The 27,442-nt window shown below is 47.7% G+C and overlaps 1 protein-coding gene across 3 annotated transcripts in view; it reads right to left on the bottom strand.

Moving 5' to 3' along the window:
- The window catches only part of SMOC1 (SPARC related modular calcium binding 1), a 150,025-nt gene extending 130,344 nt beyond the window's left edge, over positions 1-19,681 (bottom strand). For 2 of the 3 annotated variants that reach the window (XM_029067929.2, XM_029067935.2), the window contains exon 1: positions 19,183-19,681. In XM_029067929.2, the coding sequence (XP_028923762.1) occupies positions 19,183-19,281 (99 nt within the window). In that variant the 5' untranslated portion in view covers positions 19,282-19,681. The remainder of the gene's footprint in view (positions 1-19,182) is intronic. The other variant, XM_029067942.2, reaches the window with a different exon arrangement.
- Between the last annotated feature and the right edge of the window lie 7,761 nt (positions 19,682-27,442).

Below are 27,442 nucleotides of genomic sequence, written 5' to 3'. Positions count from 1 at the left end.
CGCGCCTCTCTTTCTCCCACTGTTTGTAAAATATCAAGCAAATGGTGCTCACAGTTGAGGCTGGAGAAGTGAAGCTGAATTTTCGACAGAGTTTACAGAGGAGACGCATCCCATTTCCAGGAGGGCCAGGGATGATTATATGATGGGCTGCCTAGGGCAGGCAAGACAAAAATGACTGGATATTAATAATTAATAATAACTGTGGCATTTGTAAGCACTCAGTGTGTGCCAAGCATTGAACTAAGCTGTAGGGAAGACACAAGATTTCATCCTCTCTAGACCGTGAGCCCCTGGTGGGCAGAGATTGCCTCTCTTTATTGCTGTATTGTACTTTCCAAGCACTTAGTAAAGTGCTCTGCACACAGTAAGTGCTTTAATAAATACAATTGAATGAATGGCAAGATAATCTGGCTGGAAGCAGTCCTTACAGTCAAAATAGGAGGGAGAACAGGTGTCAATCCATTCATTCATTCATTGATATTTATTGAGCACTTACTGTGTGCAGTGCACAGTACCAAGCGTTTGGGAGAGTACAATATAACACTAAACCGACACATTCCCTGCCCACAAAGAGCTTACAGTCTAGAGGGGAGGCAGACATTAATATTAATAAATTACCAGATGAATAAACCAAAGGACAGAGAAGTTATGAGACTTGCTTCTCTGTCCTTTGGTTTATTCATCTGGTAATTTATTATTAATAAAATTAATACAATTTATAAAATTTATTATTACCAAGGTCATACAGCAGGCAATGGACAGAGACAGAATTAGAACCCAGACCCTCTGATACCGAGGCCCAAGATCTTTCTACAGTATTTATATCTATGTCTGTTTCACTTTCTAGACAGTAATCTCACTGTGGGCAGGAAATGTGTCTACCAACTCTGTTGCACTATACTTTCCCAAGCACTTAGCACAGAGCTGTACACACAGTAAGCACTCAATAAGTACCATTGTCAGTGATGACAATGATGAAGCCTCCTCTGGAAAAGACTAGAATGGGGCAAATGCTCACTCTTCAGGACCCCTCCCAGGGGGAAACCTATTTCACAAGATGTCAATCACTCACCTGATGACATCAGCTGAACCACAGCCAATTTCAGGGGAGGAATGACGTTAGGAGGTGTAAGCTAGAACATTCTCTAAAGAGGTTTCTGCAGGTCATGCCCTACTTCCAGAACAGAAAGAAGTTGGCGGCTGGCCTTACACCAGGAGTCTGCAGGCTAGCAGGGTGAACTGCTAGAGAAGCATTCATTCAATTGCATTTATTGAGGGGTTACTGTGTGCCGAGCACTGTGCTAAATATTCGGGAGAGTACAATACACCAATAAACAGACACATTCCCTGCCCACAATTAGGTTACAGTCTAGAGCAGGGGAAGACAGACACTAATATAAACAAAGAAATGACAGGTATATACATAAGTGCTGTGGGGCTGGAAGGGAGTTAATGAATGAAATGAGCAAGTCAGGGTGTTGCAGAAGGGAGTGGGAGAAGGGAAAAGGGGGGACTTAGTCAGGGAAGACCTCTTGGAAGAGATGTGCCCTCAATAAGGCTTTGAAGGAGAGGAGAGAGGGTGTTTTAGGCCAGAGACAGGATGTGAGCAAAGGGTCAGGAGTGAGACAGATGAGATTGAGGCATGTTGAATAGGTTAACAGTGCGCCCTCATGGTTATAGCATGGGCCTGGGAGTCAGAAGTACCTGGGTTCTAATCCCAGCTCCACCACTTGCCTGCTGTGTGACCTTAGGCAAGTCACTTCAGCTCTCGGTGATTCAGGTACTCCATCTGTAAAATGGGAATTAAGACTTTGAGCCTGATGCGGGACAGACTGTGTCTAACCTGAATAGAAGGAACTAGGTTCTAAGCTCCCCTCTAGACTGTAGGGGACTCTAAGATCACTGTGGGCAGAGAATGTGTCTTTTATTCCGCTGTGATAAATTCTCCCAAGCACTTAGTACAGTGCTCTGTGCAGAGTAAGTGATCAATAAAGTAAGACTGTGGGACATGGACTGTGTCTTACTGGATGAGAAGGACCTGGGTTCTAATTCCAGATCTGCCACTTGCCTGCTGTGTGCAAATGTTACATCACAAATTACTTATATGAATGCCTGTCTCCCCCTCTAGACTGTAAGCCTCTTACAGACAGGGGATGTGCCTGCTACTTCTGCCATATTGTACTCTCTCAAGCTCATAGTAAGTGCTCTCAACATAGTAAGCACTCACTAAAAAGTGAAGCAGCGTGGCTTAGTGGAAAGACCACGGGTTTGGGAATCAGAGGTTGTGGGTTCTAATCCCTACTCTGCCACTTGTCAGCTATATGACCCTGGGCAAGTCACCCAGCTTTTCCGTGCCTCAGTTACCACATCTGCAAAACGGGGATTAAGACTTGAGTCCCACATGGGACAACCTTATAACCTTGTATGTCTCCCAGTGCTTAGAACAATGCTTGGCACATAGTAAGCGCTTAAATACCATCATCATTATTAAAAACTACTGCTTGACCGTTTGATTCAGGTTCTCATGCTGCGTGACACTTCAGACAGCCCCTTGAGTATGCCCCTTCAAAGAACTTAGGTATCCGCTCACTCCAAATCCGTAGTGCCTATGCACATCTTGATTCTATTTATTGCTATTGTTCTTGTCTGTCTCCCCCGATTAGACTGTAAGCCCATCAAAGGGCAGGGACTGTCTCTATCTGTTACCGATTTGTACATTCCCAGCGCTTAGTACAGTGCTCTGCACATAGTAAGCGCTCAATAAATACTATTGAATGAATGAATGAATGAATGAAAGTCACTTCACTTCTCTGTGTCTCAGTTACTTCATCAGTAAAATGGGGATTAAGACAGTGAGCACCATGTGGGTCATGGACTGTGTCCAACCTGATGATCTTATATCTACCCCAGCTCTTAGTACAGTGCCTGGCATATAGAAGGCACTTAAGTACCATAAAAAACCAAACACTGCCAGGGAGGCTGTGAACAGGGGGAGCTTTAGGAACTGGCAGGAAAACGCAGCAGGATTTCGGGAGATTAGAAACTCTCAGTTTAGGTTAAGAATTCAGAGGAGCAATTTCTGTTTCATTTGAAACCCCTGTCATAAGTGAGCACTGACTCTCAGTAAATATTTGCTCTCTGCTCCCAGCCAGCACTGGTTCCCTGCTCCCAGCCAGAGAGGGGCTGAACACTACATGGTATCTGTGTGTTGTGAGCACTTGCTCTCTGCTCCCAGCCAGAGAGAGGCCTCATGCTGTGAATTGTCTGTGGACTATGTTGGCTTGAGAGAATAGACTTTTGAGGGAGAGCGCGAGACACTTTATCTACACTCCAAGCCTGCCAGCAATCTGCTGAACCCTTAAAATATTGCCCTAACACCGATGAGGGCGGTGGCTGAGATCTACCAAGGCCAATCAAGATCATCAAGGAAGGTGGTAGCTGCCAGACCCAAGAAGCAAAGCCTATAAAAGAAGCAGAATTTTCATTATTCAAAATCCCTCCCACTGCCCTCCACCCTCCAGCATTCTGGTCAAGGAAGCAGCGTGGTAAGCAGCAGAGACCACTGAGGAAAGTTCAGATCTGGAAGTCAGGAGACCTGGTTTCTAATGCCGGCTCTATCGCTTGTCTCCTCTGTGACGTCAGGCAAGTCACTTCACTTCTCTGGGCCTTAGTTTCCTTATCCGTAAATTGGGATTGAAATAACTGTTCTCCCTCCCCTTAGCCTGTGAGCTCCAGGTAAGGTGGGGATTGGATCTGATTTGATTATCCTATATCTCACCAGTGCTAAGCACATTACTAGACATATAGTAAGTATTGAACAAACTCTACAATTATTACTAGGTAATATAATCAAGGGAAACTAAGAACTGAAATATGTTCCTTGTCGGATGAACCAAAGTAAGTGGGCATCATTATCTGGACAATTATCCTATCACTACTACTGACAGGAAGCGATTGTCATCAGGACAATTCTGAAGTAATAATGATAACACATTATTATTATAATAATAACATCTGTAAAGCATTTACCTTGTGCCAACCACTGTGCTTAGCACTGGGGTAGATACAAAACAATCGGGTCTGCCATGGGGCTCATCATCTAAATGAGGAGAACAAATATCTCCAACGAGGAAACTGAGGCCCAGTGAAGTGACTTGCCTGAGGAGGCACAGCATGCAAATGGAAGAGCAGTGATTAGAATCCAGGGAAAAGGGGCACACACCTATAGCTGGAATTTTCCTTCAACTGTATCGTGTGCCCTCCCAAGCTGACAGATCTACATTCCTCCCTACAGAAGCAAAATAGCATGTGTATGTGTCTGTTTTTAAGACAAAATGGGACATCAAATGGCAAAGACATGGGACACAGGCTTTTGCAACATCCACTTGCACAATACTTGAGGCTGGCAAAGGGATGGGAAACTACCCATTCCAGGACTTTTGTCAAAAGGCTCTCTGAGAGACCCCACCCAAATACCAATCAGAATGCTGAATATTTTAACTCTGGTGGCTTTTCTGGACCAGACACACATGCTCGGTCCCCTTTCTGCCTCCACCTCCTCCCTGTCCCCAATCCCAATGCTGCCAACTCACAGCTGCTGCAATGCATAAGATCCCGACAGTACCCGAGATCGAGCTGACCACCCCTGCTTCTGCTGTGTCACCTACCTCCTGCAGTCCCACTTGAGCTAATAATAATAATAGTGATATTTGCAAAGCACTTACTATGTGCCAGGTACTGTATTAAGTGCTGGAGTAGATACAAGCTAATCAGGTTGGACGCAGTCCATGTCCTACGTAGAGTTCACAGTCTTAATATCCATTTTACAGATGAGGTAACTAAAGCCTAGAGAAATGATAGCAACTTGCCCAAGGTAACACAGAAGAAAAGTGGCAGATCTGGGATTAGGACCCAGGTCTTTTGACTCTCAGGCCTGTGGTCTATCCTCTACGCCATGTTGCTTCTCGCTTGTCTGCTGCATGACCACGGTCAAGTCACTTCACTTCTCTGTGCCTTAGTTACCTCATCTGTAGAATGGGGATCTATTCTGTGAGCCCCATATGGGACATGGACTGTGTCCAACCTGATTAACATGTAGCTACTCCAACGCTTAGCATAGTGCCTAGCTCATAGTAAGTGCTTAACAACTTCCATTAAAAAAAAGGTGCATACTCTATGCCCAACACTGTAGTAGATACAATACAATCAGATCAAACACTGGTCCTGTCTTAAGGGGAAAGAAGAACAGGGATTGCATCCCCATATTACAGATCTATCAATGGTATTTATTGAGCACTTACTGTGTGCAGAGCACTATACAAGGCACTTGGGAGAGGAAACCAACACACAAGTGAGTTAAGTGATTTGCGCAAGGAGCCACAACAGGCAAGTGACAGAGCCAGGCTTAGAGCTCAGCTCCTCTTGCTTTCAGTCCTTTGCTCTTCCCACTAGGCCATGCTGTTCTACTCTAGGGAAGAGGGTTTATGTCATTCATCTTGAGAAGCAGCATGGCTTAGTGGAAAGAGAACAGGCTTGGGCGTCAGAGGTCACGGGTTCTAATCCCACCTCTGCCACTTATCAGCTGTGTGACTTTGGGCAACTCACTGAACTTCTCTGTACCTCAGTTACATTTTACAGATGCCCTGTAAAATGGGGATTAAGACTGTGAGCCCTGCGTGGGATGACCTGATTACCCTGTATATACCCCAGCGCTTAAACAGTGCTTGGCACATAATAAATGCTTAACAAATACTATAATAATAGTAATAATAATAATCTTGAGTTGATCCACAGAAGATAAGGAAAAAATTGGGAAGTGACAGTGAATTCTATTCACCCACCCGCCCAACCCCAGCCTCAGAAGTAGCTTAATAATTGTGGTATTTTTTAAGCAATTACTCTCTGCCAAGCACCGGGGTAAATACAAGATTATCGACTCAGATACAGTCCCTGTCCCAAGTGGGGCTCAAAGTCTAACGTTCCAGGAGAACAGGTATTGAATCCCCACAATAAATAAGATTGATTGATTGATTTTATGGATGTGGAAAATGAGACACAGAAAAGTCAGGTGACTTGACCAAGGCTATACAGCAGACAAGGAGCAGAGCCAAGATTGGAATCCAGGACCTCTGACTGCAAGGGTCATGATCTTTTCCTACAGCACAGTGACTTCTCCATTCCCTGCTCAATCATGGGGGCACAGCTGGCCCAAGCCCCCATTCTCCTCCAAACACTCGGTATGGTGCTCTGCACACAATAGGTGCTCAGTAAATACCATTGATTGATGGATTCCCCAAATAACACCCCAGAACACTCCATAATTCTTTAAAGGTCATCTAGAAGGGTGGGGCACAAGGCTGTAATCCCACTCTCACTCTTACAGTACCTAGAATACAGTAAACATTTAACAAATACCAACTTTTTAAAAAGCTGTTGAGGAGCCCTGCTGGGTCACACCCCTTATCAACCTTAGCCTCGGGTTAGCATTTGATGTAGTGGGACATACTGGGTCTTTGCCAAATGAAGGACTGTTGGCCCAGAAAACTCACTCTACCTCAAGGAGCATGTTCCCTCAAGGGCATCCGGGTCTTTGCCAAATAAAATCTTTGTAGGCAGGGAACATGTCTACCAACTCTGTTATACCATATTCTCCCAAGCTCTTAGTACGGTTCTCTGTGAACAGTAAGCACTCAATAAATATGATTGATTGATTAATAAAATGAAGCACCACTTGCCTAGCAAACCCACACTCCTGCAAAGAGCATGCTCCCTCAAGATTATCTGGGGTCTTTGCCAAATAATAAAAATAATAATAATGATGATGGTATTTGTTAAGCACTTACTATGTGCCAAGCACTGTTCTAAGCACCGGCACTGTTCTAAGTGCTGAATGAAGCCATCACTGGCCTAGCAACCCATGCTCAATCGATCATATTTATTGAGCACTTACTGCATGCAGAGCACTGTAATGAGCACTTGAGAGGATATAATATAACAGAGTTGGTAGATACGTTCCCTGCCCACAGTGACCCTACAGTCTAGAAGGGGAGAAAGACATTGATATCAAAAAATAAATTACTTATATGTACAGAAGAGCTGTGGGGCTGAGGGAGGGGTGGGGAAAAAAGGAGCAGATCTAAGTGCAAGGCAGTGATCGTGTCTCTCATCAGCACTTAGAACAGTACTTGGCACATAGTAAGAGCTTAACAAATACCATCATCATCATCAGTGATGATAAGCATTAGATAGTCCCTCTAGACTGTACGCTAGCTGTGGGCAAGAAACATGTCTACCAACTCTGATTCATTTATAAATATTTGTATTTGTTATTTGTTAAGTGATTACCATGTGGTAGGTGCTGTGCTAAGCACTGGGGTAAATACAAGCTAATCAGATTGGACAGAGTCCCTGTTCCACACAGAGCTTGCTGCATGACCTCAGTCAAGAATGGGGGATCTATTCTGTGAGCCCTAATGGGACATGGACTGTGTCCAACCTGATTTACGTGTAGCTACTCCAATGCTTAGTACAGTGCCTAGCTCATAGTAGGTACTTAACAACTTCCATCAAAAAAAAAAAAGACCCCATTCAGTCCCTTTTTACAGATGAAGTAACTGACGACCAGAAAAGTGAAGTGACTTGCCTAAGTTCACACAGCAGAGGAGCTAGGATTAGAACCCAGTTGCTTCTGACTCCCAGGCCTGTGCTCTATGTTATATTGCGCTCTACCAAGCTCTTAGTACAGAGTTCTGCACACAGTCAGTGCTCAATAAACACCACTTATTGATTCACTGATTGATTAAATGAAGCACCATTGGCCTAGCAAACCCACACTCTCTCTAGGACATTCAGGATCTTTGCCAAATGAAGTCACCGCTGGCCTGGCAAACCCATATTAATCAATTAATCAATCAGTCATATTTACTCAGCACTTACTGTACACAGAAACCGTACTAAGCACTTGGGAGAGTATAATATACCAGAGTTGGTAGACACATTTCCTGTCCACAACTAGCTTACAGGATAGAGGGGGAGACAGACATTAATAGAAATAAATGTTATGGATGCATTCATTCATTCATTCAAACGTATGTGTTGAGTGCTTACTCTGTGCCGAGCACTGTAGTAAGGGCTTGGGAAAGTACAATAGAGCAATAAAGCCATATGTACGAAAGTGGAGGGACAGTCAATAAAGGGTGTAAACTTACTGGTCCAGACAACCATCTTCCAATCTATTCTCAGGACACTGACGACTCCCAAAACAACTCTGGGTTGGAATGCCCTCCTTCCTCACATCAGCCAAACTGGCTCACTTCCCCCCTTCAAAGCCCTACTGAAAGCTCCATTCCTCCAGGAGGCCTTCCCAGACTGAGCCTCCCTTTTCCTCTGCTCACCCTTACTCCCTCCCTCTGCTCTACCCTCCTTCCCACCCTACAGCACTTGTGTATATATATACGTATTTATTATTCTATTTATTTTATTAATGATGTGTATATATCCATAATTTTATTTCTTTATTTGGATGCTATTGATGCCTCTCTACTTGTTTTGTTGTTTGTCTCCCCTCTTCTACAGTGTGAGCCCATTGTTGGGTAGGGATTGTCTCTACCTGTTGCTGACTTGTACTTTCCAAGCACTTAGTACAGTTCTCTGTGTACAGCAAGCGCTCAATAAATATGATTGAATGAATGACTTAATCCAAATGTAAAGTTGACACAAAAGGGAGAGGGAGAAGAAGAATCGAGGACTTGGTTGCGGAAGGCCCGTTGGAGGAGATGTGATTTCAAAAAGGTTTTGAAGGTAGGGAAAGTGATGGCCTGTCAGATATGAAGAGGGAGGGCATTCCAGGCCAGAGGCAGGACATGGGCAAGAGATCAATTCCGAGGTAGATGAGATAGAGATACAATGAGTAGATTGATATTACAGGATCTTAGTATGTGGGCTGGTTTGTAGTAAAATAGGGATTAAGACTGGGAGCCCCATGTGGGACAACCTGATTACCCTGTTTCTACCCCAGCATTTAGAACAGTGCTTGGCACATAGTAAGCACTTAACAAATACCATAATTATTATATTATTAGTAGTAGGAGGAACCAGGGAGGTAAGGAGCATGGCACTGGGGAAGGACCACAGACCTGGGAGTCATGGGACCTGGGATCTACTTCTGACTCGACAGCTTGCCTGCTGTGGCTTTTTAGGCAAGTCACTTCCCTTGGTTTCCTCATCTGTAAAACAGAGGTCCAATACCTCTTTTCCTTCCCTATAAAGCTATGAGCACCATGTGGGACAGGGACTGTGTCCAGCCTGATTGCATTGCAGCTACCCCAGCACTTAGCACAGTGCTTGACCTATAGTAAGTTCTTAAAAAATATCCCAGTCACTGGGAATTCATAAAGGATCAGGGAGAAAAGTCAGCAGTGGAAGAATGAGATAGAAAGGAGAAAGAGCAGTGTGGCCTAGTGGATAGAAGATGGGCCTAGGAGTCAGAAGGACTAAGGTTCTAATTCCACTCCACCCCTTGTCTGCTGTGTGACCTTGGGCAAGTCACTTCTGTGTGCTTCAGTCAGCTCATCTGTAAAATGGGGATTAAGACTGTGAGCCCCATGTGGGACAAGGACTGTGTCCAACCTGATTAGCTTGTATGTACCCCAGAGTTTGGTACAGTACAGATATGTACATGTCTAATTTATTTATTTATATTAATGTCTGTCTCCTCCCCCTAGACTTTAAGCTTGTTGTGGACAGGGAATGTGTCTGTTCACTGTTATAATGGTCTTTCCCAAGTGTTTAGTACAGCACATAGCAAGAGTTCAATAAATTTGATTGAATGAATGAATGAAATTCCATAAAAAAAGAACAGCCTTTCCACCACTTCCCAGAAATTCCAACCCACTGCCAGGGTCTCTGAGGGTTCCACGGACCTCACTGCTGCAGCTGAGCAAGAAGCTCTCCCTTCTTCTCCCTGCTGTGCAGCTTGATCTTGCCGGAGAGGAGAAAGGCCCAAAACATGGAACATATTAGCCTCCCAGGAAGACGTGCCCCAGTTTTGAGCATGTGCAAGGGGGTATAAAATTTTTTTAAAAAAATCCAACTCTTGTCTCAGCCAGAGAGGGAGATGTAGAGTGGAAAGGGAGCTGGCCACCACACAGTTCAGCTTTGTGGGGGTTTGTCAAAGCCCTCAGCCCCATTTGCTTCTCATTAAGAGAATCTCCCGCCTGGAAGGGGGTGGGGGTGGGAGGTAGGGAGAGACTCCTTGATTTTACCAAACCCAGAGAACAGCCTGACTTCACAGACAGGACTACACATCTATGTCAAATTGAGCATTCAGCCTTTTCTTCTGGATAGAAACATCGGGAAAAGCCAAAGTCAAGTTTTCCAGAATATGTCTGGAAAAGAATATGTCTCAGCCCTGCTGGAGAAGTAGCATGGCCTGGTGGATAGAGCGCAGACCGTGGAGGCAGAGGACCTGGGTTCTAATCCCAGGTCTGCCACTTGCCTAAGTGACCTTGGGCGAGTCACCTCATTTCTCTGTGCCTCTGTTCTTTCACCTGCAAAACAGGGATTCAAACACCTGTTTTTATGGTATTTATTAAGTACTTATTATGCTCCAGTCACTGTACTAAGTGCTGGGTGGAAAGAAGCTTATCAGGTTGGACATGGTCCTTGTCCCACATGGGGCCCACAGTCTTAATCCCCATTTTACCTGTTCTCTCTCCCTTTCAGATTGTGAGCCCCATGTGGAACAGGGGCTGTGTCTGACCCATTTATCTTGTACTGACCCCAGTGCTTGGCACATAGTAAATGCTTTACAAGTATCACAGTCCTTATCACTATGCTGACATTACTTCTAGTCATGGCCTGCACAGCTCTCTAAAAACTCCAGGCACAAATTCATTTTGGTGCCCAGTTTGTCCCTCTCTGCACAGCTGCTTCCTGGGAGAGAAGCAGTGCCCCTTTGGTGCCAGGCTGCATGGTGAGCCTCATGCCTGTGGGGTTGAAGACAGCTGGCAAAACAGCTCACCCAACCTGGGCTGGTCAATGCAGGCCAGGGAGGGAGGAGGTGGTAGGGTGGTGAAGGTGTACGCGGAGGTCAGACAAAACATGAGAAGACCAGAGTACTCTGCCAGTCAGGCCAACAGTCTAGGGCATAAAGAATAGTGGTAGACCTCGTGGTGCCCCAGAACCAAGGACTGTCCACTTCTGCTTCAGCCTAGACTTGCTTCCTGTTCAGCCAGCATGGCCCCAGACATATCTCTGATCCCCCATGGGCTCAACTGGCCCATGTAGCTGGAAGAGTCCAGTCTACCCAATATTAATAGTATTTATTCATGGCCTGGTGAAAAGCACAGGGCCTCAGAGCCGGGGGTTCTAATTCTGCCTCTGCCACTTGCTGCTGTGTGACTTTGAGCAAGTCACTTCAGTTCTCTGTACCTCAGTTACCTCATCTGAAAAATGGGGATTAAGATTGTGAGTCTCATGAGGGACAGGGACTGTGTCCAAACTGATTAGCTGGTATCTACCCCAGTGCTTAGTACAATGCTTGGCATATAGCAGATGCTTAACAAATACCATTTAAAAAAATAGTCCAATTGATCTAAAGCGACTCAGCCTGAAAGCATAGTCCACTCTTCTTCCGATGAGGATCTTGTGGCTTCACCATTCCACAGCAGTCTTCCCTCTCTCACCCTGCCCCGTTACAGGATCTTCCCTTATTCTCTGGGAAATCTCTCAGATGCCTCAGTTGGATCAGAAGTTCACCAGCCATTTCACCTTCTGAAGGTGAGGATCTGAGGACTGATGATGCATTGGCCTGACAATAAGAAAAGTGGCCACCTCACCATAGGTCTCTCCAGGAGCCATGACAGATTTCCACAGCACTGTCGGAGGGATGGTGAACTCCTTGAGGGCAGGAACTGTGTCTACTAGTTCAGCTCTACTCACCCAAATGAGGAAGCACTTGGTCAGCACTCGATACACACCACTGATGGAGTGACTGATCATCTACATCTCTCCCTTTCACCTTCTCTTCATGTAAAGTGGTCATGGTCGGCAGCCAGTGGGAAACCCCTAGTCCAGTGTAGTGGATCAGCAGCTCTGGGTCGAGGGTCACTTATTGGTAGTAGTGGTCTGGAAGGTACCCCCCAGGTCATTATGATTAATAAAAATATAGTTATAAAATTACATATTTGGGAAGCCATAGGGCCTAATGGAAAGAACCCAAGCCTGGGAGTCAGAGGACCGCCATTTGTCTGCTGTGTGACCTTGGACAAGTCACTTCACTGTGCCTCAGTTACCTCATCTATAAAATAGGGATTAAGACTGTGCATCCACGTGGGACATGGACTGTGTCCAACCTGATTATCTTGTATCTACCAAGGAAGTAGAGGAAGAGGAAGAGGGTATTTGTTAAGTGCTTACTATGGACAAGCACTGTATTAAGTGCTGGGACAGATACAAGGTAATCATATCCCACATTGTTCACATTCTAAGTATGAGGGACCTTAGGAATTGAACCCCTGCCTTGTCTAGTAGAAATAGCACAGGTCTGGGAGTCAGATGACCTTGGTTCTAATCCCGGCTCTGCCAACTGTTTGCAATGTGATGTTGGGCAAGTTGGGCACTTCTCTTTGTCTCAGTTTCCTCAACTGTAACAATATGGATTCTCCATTCTACTTAGACTGTGACCCTCATGAAGGACAGGGACAGTGTCTGATCTAATTAACTTGTACCTACCCCAGGATTTATAACAGTGCTTGACACATACTAAGCTCTTAACAAATACCATTTTTAAAAAAACAGGAAAGGGCAGAGAATCATCTTGGAAAGAGGCAGCTCTACATTTCAAAGGCTTCCAGGGTCTCCCGGGAGTCAATGGTATTGTGAGTGTGCTAGACTAGATAAAAACCTGTGTCTGATCGGATAAGCTTGTCACTCCCCAGTGCTCAGCACAGCGTGTGGTTTGGCAGAGAAGAAGGGCAGGCAGGAGGAATGGTTCAGAGACAGATGGAATGAGTAAGGGCTGGTTGGGAGGTTTGGTTGGCAGGATCTCTGGACTGTAAGCTAAAACACAGCCGGTAAAGCATGGGGGAATGTGGGGGAGAGCTGATGGAGCTCATGAAAACCAAAGGTCAATAGTTTTGGTTCTAGGCAAAAGGCTGCGGAGGGCATAAAGCCCATTATGGGCAGGGAACATGTCTACCAACTCTGTTATATTGTGCTTAGTACAGTGTTCTACACACAGTAATCGCAGAATAAATGCCAAATTTCCCTTTGTGAAAGGGAACAGAGCTACTCAGGGCTTCAGAAAAATCATGCATGCGGCTGGGCAAGAGGAGGGGTTGGAAGCAGGGCAGCTGTAAGGAGGTTGCTGCAGAAATCCAGCTGGGGGAGCTGGAAGGGGGAACCCATGAAATATTTTTGAAGAATGGCAGGCTTTCCAGAATGATTAAATACGAGGAACAAATGAGACATCAAAGATAACACCACTAAAAATAATACTTATGTGCTAAGTTCTGTGCTCGAAATATGATCCTCATCTGTAAAATGGGAATGAAGACTGTGAGCCCCACATGGGACACTGTCCATGTCCAACCTGATTAGCTTGAATCTTCACCAGCGCTCGGAACAGTTGGGAAAAAAAAAAAGCTTGGGGGGAGAAAAGAATGATAATTAGATTGGACACAGACCTGTTCCCAAATGAGGCCCCCAGTCTAATGGAGAGGGAGAATATCCAATCCCCTTTAACAAATTAGACAACTTAGGCAAAGAGAAGTTAAATGACTTTTCCATGGTCACACAGCAGTAAAGGGCAGAGCTGTTACTGGAAATCAAGCCTCCTGCCTCCCAGGTCCATACTCTTCCCACTGGGAGACACTGCTTCTCTTGCACCAAGCCCACAAATTTACAGGTGACCATGACCAAGTAAAGCAGAAGTATGATAAGGAGTTCCATTTTGGCCATATATCGTTTAAAATGTCGGCAGGCTATCCAGATGGAAACACTCCAAAGGCAGGAGGAAGTAAGAGGTTAAAGAGCAAGTGACAGGTCAGGGCTGAAGAGGTGAACTCAGAAGCAATTCGTAGATTAAGGATAGCGGAAATCATGTTGGCTCAAGAGTTCATGGGGAACAAGAAATACAAAAAAAACAGTGGTTTCAGTTCTGAGAAGCAGCATGGCTTAGTGGAAAGAGCGAGGGCCTGGGAGTCAGAGGACCTGGGTTCTAATCTTGGCTCTGCCACTTCTCTGTTGTGTGACCTTGAGCAAGTAGATTCACTTTTCGGTGCCTCAGTTCCTTCATCTACAAAATGGGGATTTAATACCTGCTCTCCTTTCTACTGCGAGTCCCATGTGGGACCTGATTATCTTGTAACTTCCCTAGCACTTAGTATGGTGCTTAACACATAGAAAGCACGAAACAAATATCATTAATGCTATTATCCTGAGCCTGGAGGACTTTGCAAAGTTCATGAGTCCGAGGATCAAGGAGACCTGAGCAAGAAGGAGCAGCTAAGAGAGGTAGATGAGAACTAGTGGAGATGGGTCCTTCCACCTCTCCTATCATTCAGTCAATCTGTCAGTTACTGCACACTGACCGTGTGAAGAGTACCCTACTAAGCATTTAGGAGAGTACAATACCACAGAGTTGGTAGACAACATTCCCCGCCCACGAGACGTTTACAGTCTTAAGGGGGAGACGTGCATTAAAATAAATTAGAGATATGTACATAAGTGCTGTGAGGCTGGGGGCGGGTGGTGAATAAAGGGTACAAATCCAAGTGGAAGGGCCACACAGAAGGGAGAGGGAGTAGGGAAAATGAGGGCTTAAATCAAAGAAGGCAACTTGGAGGAAATTTTCCAACCCTTTAATGACTTCTTCCAAGGTTTCCAGGAGCCTCTTCCTGCTAGGGTCCAGGACTGGGCACTGGTCTTTGGGAAGAGGCCAGAGAATTGGCAAGGAGTCAAGGCCAATCTAGTGAGGAGCCCAATTCACTCTCCCACTCACATCACGCTCCCTGCTAAGCAAATATTGGACAATGCTCCCCCTGTCTGACGGTGCTTCTGACGATGCTTGGGAGCCACGCTGGTGGATTCCCCATGAGCCCACCAACCCTCATCCTCCCCGACACAACCTCCCGGTGACCGAGAAAGGAGGTGGGGGGGATAGGGTGGGAGCATGGAAAGCCTTGACTGAACTCCCCCAGAAACTGGGCTCTCTGAACAATTAAACCTCTATGTGATCCGGAGAAAAGGGGCACCCTGGTACCAGCTGAAAACCCTGCATTTTCCCTCCCACCACCCCTGCACAAGAGGTGCAGAGGAGAAATAAGACCGGTCACAGTGGTGTCATGACTTTCCTAATATTTCCTAATATTTGAGCAGAAATACCAGCTAGCTGCATTTGGGACTGGATTTGCTGAAGTAGATCATCTATCTCTGCACTTCCAGTTACCTCTTATCCAGATTGCCTGCACAACTTCCAAATATTGTGAGTGGGCAGCAGTTAATAATAATAATAATGTTGGTATTTGTTAACTGCTTACTATGTGCAGAGCACTGTTCTAAGCGCTGGGGTAAACACAGGGGAATCAGGTTGTCCCACGTGGGGCTCACAGTCTTAATCCCCATTTTACAGATGAGGGAACTGAGGCACAGAGAAGTTAAGTGACTTGCCCACAGTCACACAGCTGACAAGTGGCAGAGCTGGGATTCGAACTCATGAGCCCTGACTCCAAAGCCCGTGCTCTTTCCACTGCGCCACGCTGCTTCTCCTGCAGTTCTCTGTTTCCCACCCCCGAATGGCAGACAGTGGAGAAAGAGGCAGAATTTCCCTCTCTGGGCAACCCTAAATGCTCCTTGGGGAGAATTGACACTGGACAGCAATTCTACAGAAGAGCTACTCACTTCCTCTAACTCTTCTTCCTCCCACTCTCTTCCTCACCCCCAGTAGCTTCTTTCACACTGATCCCCAAGTCTAGAAAGCTCACAGGTCTCTTGGCCTCAAATAACAATAATAATAATAATAATATTTACTAAGCACTTACTATGTGTCAAGCACTGTTCTAAGCGCTGCGGGAAATACAAGATAAACTGGTCACATATGGGGCTCACAAACTAAGTAGGAGGGAGAAGTGGTATTGAATCCCCATTTTGCAGATGAGGGAACTGAGGCCCAGAGAATGAAGTGACTTGTTCAAGGTCACACAGCAGGCAAATGGCAGAGCTGGGATTAGAACCCAGGTCCTCTGACTCCCAGGCCCGTGCTCTTTCCACTGGGCCACACTGCTTCAAAAACGATCCCTGTGGCTAGCTTTCCCCAGCTCTGAGAGCAGAGCACTGCAGTTTCCAGAAGCCTGGGAGAGCTCCCCAGGAAAAGCCACCTAGGCAAGGAATCAGTCAATTGCTCGGGATTAAAGAATGCCATCAAAAATTCCTCCTAACCCCAGTGAGAGGCCCAGAGTCAGGTGTTTCCTACATAATAACCACCAATCTGTTATTTGATATTTGCAGGTTTCCCAAGTCAAACTAGTGTCAGGCATTTTATGAAGGCAGGAAACAGATAGAGGGGGGTGGGAAGAGAGAATTGGGGCATGATCCTCAGGGGACCTCAATTAGTAAACCAGATAGAGTGGAACCGCAGGCGGATGATTTTGGTTTCCTAAAGAACCAGGGGGGATAGAGATGCCAATTCTCCAAAGGCTGTCACTCAAAGGATTAACTGTCACTCAAAGGATTAACTGCCACTCAGAAGAGGACACATGCAGGGATTCCCGGAGGGAAAATGGGAACAAGCCAGATGTTTTTCCTTGTCCTTCCTAGCCTCAATTCTGAACAAGAATCTCACCGCTGGGGCCAACAAGTTGCAAACAAATTTCAGGGGTTTGAAACCAATGGGAATCCTCGGGACTTTTTTATTATTTGGGATAGAAAGTGAAACATCTAAACTTGAGGTAAATAGCCTCAAAACTAATTTTTTCTGGCAAAGATGACTTCTGATTGGAGTACTTCTTTTACTCATTCCTTTCCTCCACCGGCTCCTCTTGCCCCTGTCACAGCGCTAACTTTATTAGTTAAATAAATACTTATTACATTAACCGGACTCAGCCTATTACGTGTATAAGCACAAATTAAACTTTTAGAAATCAGAGGCTTCCCCTCCGGGAAATTTTGGGACAGGGAGAGGGAAAGGCAGAGAGAAAAAGGGAGGGAGAGGAAAAGAATTAAGCAGTTGCAAATTCTCCAATACTCAGCTTACTCCACAACGTGGATTTTTTTTTTTTTTGGTGGGGAAGGAGGGGGCGCGGAGAAGTCTATTTTCTTCTTTTTAAGCTCACCAATTCTATTAGATTGCTGGGCTACAGGAACTCTGAAATATGCATCAGATGCTTTTTCTGTTTTAGAGCCAGTGTGAACAACGGCAAAGAGAAAAGCAGCTTTGTCCATATGTGGAATGCCCGATTTGTGGAAATGACGAATTGTAACAAACCATTTGTGAAAGGGGCTAAACGGCCGTGATTAGGTTGCCCGGGCAAGCAGATTTTTTTTTTTTTGAGGAGTTGGGGTCTCTCATTGCCATCTGACTGTTCCTAATTAGTCAGAGGAAGCCCTGCGCCCCTGACCTCAGGATTTAAGAGCTTTAATATCAAATCAAGCAGCTTCGTTTAGAAGTCCCATACTCGGAACCCTTGACGCTGCTGCTACAGCCTCCGCGATGCCTGCTGCCAAGGATTTATGACACACACTGGAACTAATCTGCCACTTTTTAACTGCTGTTGTTACACATCTGGTCATGAAAGGAGCAGCAGGGAAAGCTCAGCCGGGAACTACTAGCACTCCTCTCTCTCTCCTAATGTGGCCCGCTGATCTCGCAATGATAGCAGGAACTGATAGGAGCTGATAGTCAGGGCCTGACGGGCCACCCGTGCAATATCAGCCCAGGGCTGCACACCTTATCAGCTCAGGGCTGCACACCTTTAAAACTCTTCCGCTTGGAAGAAAGAAAGATGCCGTGCTAATAAAGATTTCGAAACCTACAGACCTTTAGATCGCACTAAGGGAAAAAGTTATAATTTAAAAGTTTGCCTTCTCAAAGCAGCCTTAGGACTTCATTTTTTCCTAGCTGAGAGAAGCAGCTATTCGAAGGTGGAGTTACAGAGGGGGGAAAAACGCCAACTGAATAAGTCTGAAGAGTCACCGAAGAACTGCAGGACAGTTTAATTACATACATATTGTGTGCAGTCCTCCGGGAGATAATGTGAGAGGGAAATACACGCACGAAACTGTACAGTGTTGGGGGGGGCGGGGGGGCTTTCTTTCAAAGTTGGTTGTTTTGCTTTTAAAAGGGGCAGTCCCGGTTTTTCCTCCAGTGCCAAGACAAGGTTTTGAATCTGTAGCTGTCCCTCCTCTGCAGAGCCCCCACGACCCCCTCCCAAGATGAGCACTCCTTGGAAACCGGTTCAGCTATAAAAGCATTTTTGTCAGCCAGAAACCTTCTTTATTATTGCACTGCCGTGGCGGGGAGGGGTGGGGGAGGCCACCCTTAAACCCCCCGCAGGTAGTAACGGCCCCCCCGCCTCCCCCACCCCCGTCTTGCACCTGGGACCCCCGTACACAAAGGATAAGGAGCCTTTTGAGTCGCCGCCCGGCAACCCAGACCGAAGACAAGTTGCCAGACCAGCTGCTGTCCCGCAAGCCCACCGGCTCCTGGGAGATAAGGCCGGCAAGACACCCCCGGCCCCCCTCAACGGCAAAGATGGATCCGAAAGGTGCGAAAGGAGAGGCACAGTAAAAGTTTACGAGAGGCCCGGGGGCGAAATCTCCTGGGAAGGGGGAGGGGAACTCCATGCCACCCGGACCTTTTGGCAGAGCACGTCGCCCCCGGAGAAAGCTCCAGGAAAGAAGGGAAGAAAATCCTTTAGACACTGGAGCAGTGGTTCCCACAAGCGGGGAGAGGTCCGAGAGGTCGGACCCACACTCCCGCCTCTCCTCATTTTTTTTTTCCTATTTTAAATGCACGTAAAATGAAAGAGGCTCTGCCCTTCACCGGCATCCTCCGCCGGCCAGGTGGGGTGGACGGGTCCGGAGCTGGTCCCGGGGCTGGTCCCGGAGCTGGTCCCCGACCTGGCCCCGGGGGTGGCCTCGGAGGTGGCCCCGGAGGTGGGGGGCGGGTGGCCCCCGCGGACTTACCCGGGGTCCGGAGGAGCGGTGGGGACGAGTGTGGGGGAGCTGGAGCAGCAGCAGGAGCAGGTGGGAGGTGACCATCCGGGCCCAGAGCCGCGGGAGCATGGTGACAGCGGCCGGGGAGGCTGCGGGGCGGCTGGCGGGGACACCTAGGGGAAGGGGGGGCACCTCGGGTGGGGGGGCCCCTGGGGAGGCGCCGCGGGCACCACCCACCCCCGCTTCTTGGTGGGAGGCCAGGCGCTGCCGGGCGCCCGGGAGGATGAGCGGGGGGGATCGGGGAGGTCCGCTGGGGCCGGTCCCGGCGGGCCGGGCATGAACGGGGGTGCGGGCTAAGTGGGGCCGCCGCCCGCAGCCTCAGCGTGGCCGCCCTCGCCCGCTGACCCGCTGGCCCGCTGACCCGCTGGCCCCCTGGCCCGCTGGCCCGCTGGCTCCGGCCTCCGCCTTAGGTGAGAAGGGGTGGTGTGGGGCCATGGGGCTCCATCCCCGTTATAAAGCGGCGGCGGGGGCGGGGCCCGGCCGGCGGGACGGACCCCGGAGGTGACCCGTCACAGCGGCGCGGACCGATCCGCAGCCAATGGCACACCAATGGACGGCCAGGGGGACGGGCGGCCAGGGGGCCGGGCGGCCGGGCAAGGGGCCGGGCAGGGGGCCGGCCGGGCAGGGAGGGCCCGGCCCTCACCCGCTCCACACCCCTCCCCGCTTCTCTCTCCCCCCCTCCATCCCTTCCATCCCACCCCATTCGTCCATCTCTCCCCTTTTCCTCCCTTTCCTTCCCTCCTCCCTCTCTTCCTCCCACTTTCCTTCTTTCGTCTCTCTCCCCTCCCTTGCTCTCTCCCTCCCTCGACCCCCTCTCATTCATTCCTTCAATCGCATTTATTGAGCGCTTACTGTGCGCAGAGCAGTGTACTAAGCGCTTGGAAGGTACAATTCGGCAACAAGTAGAGGCGATCCCTACCCAACAACGGGATCACAGTCTTACGTGGGGGAAGGGGGGGAGGGTTACCCCTTCCACTTCCCCCCGTTCTTCTATCTCTCTCCTTTTCCTCCCTTTGATGCTCTCCTCCTCTCTTCCTCCCATTTTCCTTCTTTCCACCCTCTCCAGTCCCTTTCTCTCTCTTCCTCCCTCGCTCGACCCCCTCCCCTCTCTTCTTTTCTCTCCCCGATCTCAATCCCTCCCTCCCTCAATTCTTCCATCCCTTCCACCCCTCCATTCTTCCATCTCTCCCCTCTTCCTCCCTCCTTCTTTCCTCCCTCTCCCCTCCCTTTCTCTCTCCTCCCCTCCCTCTCTCGACCCCTTCTCTCCCCCTCACCTCAATCCCTCAATCCCTCCATCCCTTCTTCCATCTCTCCCCTTTTCCTCCCTTTCTTTCTCTCCTCCCTCTCTTCCTCCCACTTTCCTTCTTTCTTCCCTCTCCCCCCCCCTTCTCTCTCCCTCTTTCCATCTGCGCTCCTTCCTTGTCTCATTCGCTCCCCGCGTTCTTTTTTCCCCCTCTCCCCTTCTCTCGCTTGCCCTCCCTCCCTCCTTCGCTGTCCCCTCTGCCTCGCTGTGTCCCCGGCCTGCCTTCTTCTTCGCGCCCCGCGGGGACCCTGGGGGTCTCGGGTTAGCACGGTCCGGACTCGGTAGAAGGTGTCTGGGGTCGAGGGGCGCCCCGTTGGCCGGGGCCCTGTGCCCCGACCCGAGTCGGCCTGAGTGGGGCTGGAGCTGGGCCGGGGAAGGGGCCAGCGAGGGCCGTTCTCTTGAACTATACTCTCCCAAGCACTCAGAACAGTGTTTTAACACATTAAGCGCTCAATAAATGCCACTGCTTGACTGCCACGTGGTGAAGTAGATATAATTCAATCAGAGCAGACACAGTCCCTGTCTCACAGTCTTAGGGGGAGAGACAAGAGTTATTTCATCTGCATGTTGCGATGAAGAAACTGGAGCACCGAGAAGATGAGCGACTTGACCAAGGTCACACAGCCAGCAGCTGGAAGAATCGGGATGAGAACCTAGGTCTCCTGTGCTCTTTCCACTAAGACACTCCACTTCTCTGTTTCTGTCATCCTCTCCTCCAGCTAGCAGAGGTGCCTGGGATTACTGGGCAGTGAAACCTGGGCAGAGTGGTACGGCTAGAGAGGAGGAAACCAGAAAGGATTGGGAAGACTTGGAAAGGAGCCGGGGAAAAAGAGTAGGATGTCCTTTAAGGACAGGTCTGGGGTAAAGCAAGGAGTAAGGGTCTTGGAAGCAGCATGACCTAGTGGTAAGAGCCTGGGGCTGGGAGTCAGAAGACTTAGGTTCTAATCTCGGTTCTGTTAATTGCTTATTGCGTGATCTTAAGCAAGTCACTTCACTTCTCTGTCCCCAGTTCTCCTTTTCTCCCTCCTACTTAGACTGTGAGCCCCATGCAGGGCAGGGACTGGGTCCAATCTGATGAATTCGTGTCTATCCCAGAACTCAGAAGTGTTTGCTTAATAAATACCATAAAAAATAAGGGTCTGGGAGCCCAAGACAAACCACAAACTGGGCTTCCTCCCAGGAGGGCATGTCCTGGGTTCAGTTTTCTTAGATTCTCCCTCAGACCCCTCTTCCTGAAACAGGAAATTCCTGGTTGAGACCAGCAGGGAAGTAAAAGCCTTTCGGGTCAGGTCAGGGTTCAGAAGAGATAGGAGTCCCCATCACTACTCCACATTCCACTGCTTCAGGTGTGGGGTACACCTGAACCAGGAGCCCCAGAAGCCAGAACCACAGGAGCCTTAGGAATCCCAGGAGTTCCAGAACCCCAGAGCCTGCAACGGAGGGAGGGTGGAGTTATCCAAAACCCCTTTGAACCTGTTGGGTGAGAAAAAATCCCAGTGGGTCAACTCAAGATACTCGCAGCCATTATATCCCAGAAACAGCCCCAAGGAGCAGAAGTGCAACCACATAGAGCATAAAGGCAATAAGTTTGCGGGTGAACTGAATAATAATGGTGATGATGGTATTTTTTAAACCCTCATTATGTACCGAGCACTGGAGCATATATGAGCTGTTCAGAAGGGACACAGTCCCCGCTCCACACAGGGTTCTCAGTCCAAGAGGGCGGGAGAGCAGAGATGAAGAAACTGAGGCACAGAGAAGTTGTGACTTGCTCAAGGACTACCCCCCCAGCAGGCAAGTACTGTACTCTCTTAAGGGTTTAATACAGGGCTCTGCCCACAGTAAGCACTCAATAAATACCACTGAAGATGATGATAACGAAGTGCAGAGCCAAGACTTGAAACTTGAGTCTCCTGACCCCCAGTCCTGCGGCCTTTTCACTAGGCCTTAAGCTTGTCATAGGCAGGGTACATGTCTGCTAATTGTGTTGCATTGTACTCTCCTAAACACTTAGTACAGTGCTCTGCACATAATAGGTGCTCAATAAATACCACCGATTGGTTGACTGATTGATAGGTGACGGACTATGTGCCTGGTAAGTTTTTTTGGTTGATAATCTGCAGATGAGAAAATAGAGGAAGAGAGTTCAGTTTCCTGCTTTCCAGGGGAGAAGGGTAATTAGCTTCGAGGAACATCAAGCTCTGCTTGAGCAGCAGGCAGGCATTTCTCTGCTTCAGGGCAGGTTTAGAAAGACCGGGTGGTGTGCAGAAGGGAAAGCAAGGTGGAGAAAGCTGGTAGAAGTCAAGGATGTTTATTCTCCAGGAGAAAGGATGTCCATCTGGCAGAGTCCAGTCAATTAATCAATCATATTTATTGACCACTTACTGTATGCAGAGCAAGGTACTAAGTGCTTAGGAAATACAGTGTAACAAAGTTGATCCACACTTCTATCAACCCAAAACATTTTCAACACCAAGTTGGCCAGATTCTTGATTTCAGTCAATCAATCAGTGGTATTAAATACACACTGGGTATTTATTTAATTATTTATCACTCAATCAGTGGCTCGGAACTGAGCACTTGAGAGAGTACAACATTCATTCAATCATGTTTATTGAGTGCTTACTGTGTGCAGAGCACTGTACTAAACACTTGGAAAGTACAATTCAGCAATAAACAAAGACAATCCCTGCCCATACCAGGCTTACAGAGTAGAAGGGAAAGGTAGACATCAAAACAAGTAAACAGGCATCAATAAAAATAAATAGAATTATAGACATATACATATTTGAACAAGTAAACAGGCGTTCATATAAATAAATAGACATAGATATGTACATACATATGCAAGTGCTATGGGGTGGGGAAGGGGGTAGAGCAAAGGGAGCAAGTCAGGACAATGCAAAGGGGAGGGGGAGCTGAAGGTGGGACGGCCTCCTGGTGGAGGCGAGCCTTCAGTAGGGCTTTGAATGGAGGGGGGAAGTGTGATTGTTTGGCAGATTTGAGGAGGGAAGGGATTCCAGGCCTGTGGTAGGACATGGGCCAGCGGTTGATGGCAGGACAGGCAAGAATGAGTCATAGAGAGAAGGTTAGCACCAGGGGAGTGGAGTGTGCGGGCTGGGATGTAGAAGGAGAGAAGGGCCAAATCCAATGGCTCCTACTGTATCCTAATCCTCCTCGACCCCTTCTCCTCAACACATTAGCCAACCTTGGCTTCACGGACTCCGTCCTCTCCTGGTTCTCCTCATCTCTCTGGCTATTCAGTCTCAGTCTCTTTCACGGACTCTTTCTCCCGCTCCCTTCCCCTAACTGTAGGGGTTCCTCAAGGGTCAGTTCTTGGTCCCCTTCTGTTCTCCATCTAGACTCACTCCCTTGGTGAACTCATTCGCTCCCACGGCTTCAACTATCATCTCTAAGCAGATGACCCCCAAATCTACATCTGCTCCCTTGTTCTCTCTCCCTCCCTCCAGGCTCGTATCTCCTCCTGCCTTCAGGACATCTCCACCTGGATGTCTGCCTGCCACCTTAAACTCAATATGTCCAAGACTGAGCTCCTTATCTTCCCTCCCAACTCTGTCTTCTCTTTGACTTTCCCATCACTGCGAACGGCACTACCCTCCTTCCTGTCTCACAAGCCTGCAACATTGGTGTCATCCTCGACTCTGGTCTCTCATTCACCCCACACATCCTATCCTCTACCAAAACCTGCCAGTTTTCCCTTCCCAATATTGCCAAGATCCGCTCTTTCCTCTCCATCCAAACTGCTACTTTGCTGATTCAACCTCTCGTCGTATCCTGACTGGATTATTGCATCAGCCTCTTCCTGATCTCTCATCCTCCTGTCTCTCCCCACTTCAGTCTAGACTTCACTCCGCTGTCTGGATTATCTTTCTACAGAAATGCTCTGGGCAGCTCACTCCCCTCCTCAAAAACCTCCAGGTTTTTGCCTATCAACCTTCGCATGAAACAAAAACTCCTCACTCTTGGCTTCAAAGCTCTCCATCCCATTGGCCCCTCCTCCCTCACCTCCCTTCTCTCCTTCTACAACCCACCCCATACACTCTGCTCGTCTGCCACAGAGGAATGAGGTTAGATATTGAATCCCTATTTTACAAATTGGGTAATTGAGGTACAGAGACATTAAGTGACTTTTCCAAGGTCACAGAGCAGGTTCTAATTCCCAGGTCCTCTGACTCTTAGGTCCATGTTCCATGTCCACATCACTGGTTTTTCCCCCAAACTCAACTTCTTCAATCCTTGCCATCCCTCCAATAATCTCGCACCACTAACCCAGAGGCCTGGATCTCCTCCTCAGTAAGCTCCCTCCACTCCTGCACTCATGCCACAGAGTACTGTTAGCCAAACCCAGGCACCGGGCTGACTTCTCTCACCTCAAATTCATCCTCCCTGCTCTAAATCTGCCCTCTCTTCTACTCAGCAACACTTCAGCCCCTCCCTTGTCAACCCCAGCCCTGTAATTCCCTCACCTCTCCCTTATCTCACCCGTCATATCCTTCTCAACTACTCCGTTGACAAAACTGAACGACCTGGGATTCATTCATTCATATTTATTGAACGCTTAATGTGTGCAAAGCACTGTACTAAGTGTTTGGTATGGTATAGTATAACAATAAACAGACACATTCCCTGACCACAGTGAGCTCACAGTCTAGAGGGATGAGGTCCCCCAAATCTCCCTTTCATTTCCCCAGCTTCCTCCACATCCATAATCCACTCTCTAATCCTTCTCAGTTATTTTTCAAGTAGGTGATCTCCCGCCAGCTTGCCAAATCTAGCCCCTCGGCCTGCACTTCTGAATCTATTCCTTCTTACCTTCTAAAAACACTTGTACTAACTCTTCGATAATAATAATAATAATGGTATTCGTTAAGCGCTCACTAAGTGCCAAGCACTGTTCTAAGCACCAGGGTAGATACAAGGTAATCAGGTTGTCCCACGTGGGGCTCACAGTCTTAATTTTAAAATAGGGATGAAGACTGTGAGCCTCACAGAGGACAACCTGATTACCCTGTATCTACCCCGGCGCTCTGCTCTGCACATAGTAAGTGCTTAACAAATACCAACATTATTATTATTATTATTGTTATTAATCCCCATTTTACAGATGAGGTAACTGAGACACCGATAAGTGAAGTGGCTTGCCCAAGGTCACACAGCAGACAAGTGGCGAAGCCGAGATTAGAACACACATTCTCTGATTCCCAAGCCCATGCTCTTTCTGATAAGCCAGGCTGCCGTTGGTCATCCTCACCACTCCCTCTGTGAAGGCTGTTTCCCGTCCCCCTTCAAACATGCCACATCTCCCCTGTGACAAAAAATCTTCTCTGGATGCCTCTTCCATATTCAGCCATCTCCTCCACCACCCTCCACCCATTCCTGTCCAAACTCTTCCAAGAAGCTGTGTCTACTTCCCGTCCCCCGACTCCTTCCTTTACACTAAAATTCAGCTTCTGTTTCCTTCATTCCACTGAGACCTCTCTCTCCGCAAAGTCACCAGTGAGTCCCTTCTAGCCAAAACCAATGGACTCATCACCATCCTAATCTTCCTTGACTGTTTGGTTGCCTTCGACATTGGGGACCACTCCTTTCTCCTGGAAATGCTATATAACTTTGGTTTGGTACTTAGACTGTGAGCCCTGTGTGTGATATGGACTTTGTCCTACCTAATTAACTTGTTAATATCAGTGTTTAGAACAGTGCTTGGCACATAATAAGTGCTTAACAAGTATTATTATTAATATCATCTTCATCATCATAGTCACTGTCATTATTATTATTATTTTTTGGACACAGACTTGTCCTGGTTCTTCTACCTCTCAATTTCTTCCTCTGCCTCCTACTCCCTAACTGTAGGTGTCCCTCGTGGCTCTGTTCTGGGTCTCCTTCTATTCTCAATTTACCCTCATCCCCTGGGAAGCTCAATTGCTCCCCACAGCTTCAACTACCACCGCTATGTGGATGACTCCCAAATCAACCTCAGTAGCCCTGATCTCTCTCTTTCTCTGCAATCTTACGTTTCTTCCTGCCTTCAGGACACATCTACCTGGCTGTCCCATCAACAAATCAAGCTCACCATGTTCAAACCTGAACTTCCCATCGTCCCTCCAAATTCCTCTCATCTAACCTAAATTTACCATCACAGTGGGAAATGCCATCATCCTCCCTGTCTCTCAAGCTGTATATCTGACATTACCCTTGTCTTTTTCAACCCGCATATTCAACATGTCACCACATCCTGCTGGTATTTCCTTCAAATCATTTCCAAAATTCACTCCTTCCTTTTCATCCTTACGGAAGTAAGCTCTCTGCGGGCAAGAAACATAGCTTTGTCACACTGTATTCTCCCAAGTACTTAACACAGTGCTTTGTCCATGGGAAGCACTCAATATATAAGAAATTGAATTATCCAAATAGCTACAGCTCTGATCAGAGTACTTGTCATATCCCAGCTTGAATTTGTAATCAGCTGTCTCACCAGCCTTCCAATCTCCAACCTCTCCCTTCTCCAGTCCATCCTTCTGTCTGCCACCTGGATCATTTTTAGAAAATGTTACCCATTACATATCTCCCCATTCCTCAGAACACACTTCCAATGGCTGCTCATTCTTTCCTGCATCAAGCAGAAACTTCTGACTCCTAAGGCATTCAGTGACCAATCTTCTATCTCCTGAGGAACTGCTGTACACAGAGCCCTACCCTGTGTGCTTGGCAATGGAAGAATAAAAGTAGAAAATGAGGTTCCTTGCCCTTGAAGAACCTAAAAGTATGGAAAGGTTTTCCAAGTTGCAACAAACCTGGTCTAGGCCTCAGCTCACTTGTCTGTAAAATGACGATTAAGACTGTGAGCTCCATGTGGGACATGGAATGTGTACAACCTGATTAGCTTGGATCTACCACAATGCTTAA

This window comes from Ornithorhynchus anatinus, chromosome 1, assembly GCF_004115215.2.
Source record: "Ornithorhynchus anatinus isolate Pmale09 chromosome 1, mOrnAna1.pri.v4, whole genome shotgun sequence".
In the NCBI taxonomy this organism is placed as follows: domain Eukaryota; kingdom Metazoa; phylum Chordata; class Mammalia; order Monotremata; family Ornithorhynchidae; genus Ornithorhynchus; species Ornithorhynchus anatinus.
Note: the sequence above shows the minus strand (reverse complement) of the source record. Positions and strands in the feature narration are given on the sequence as shown.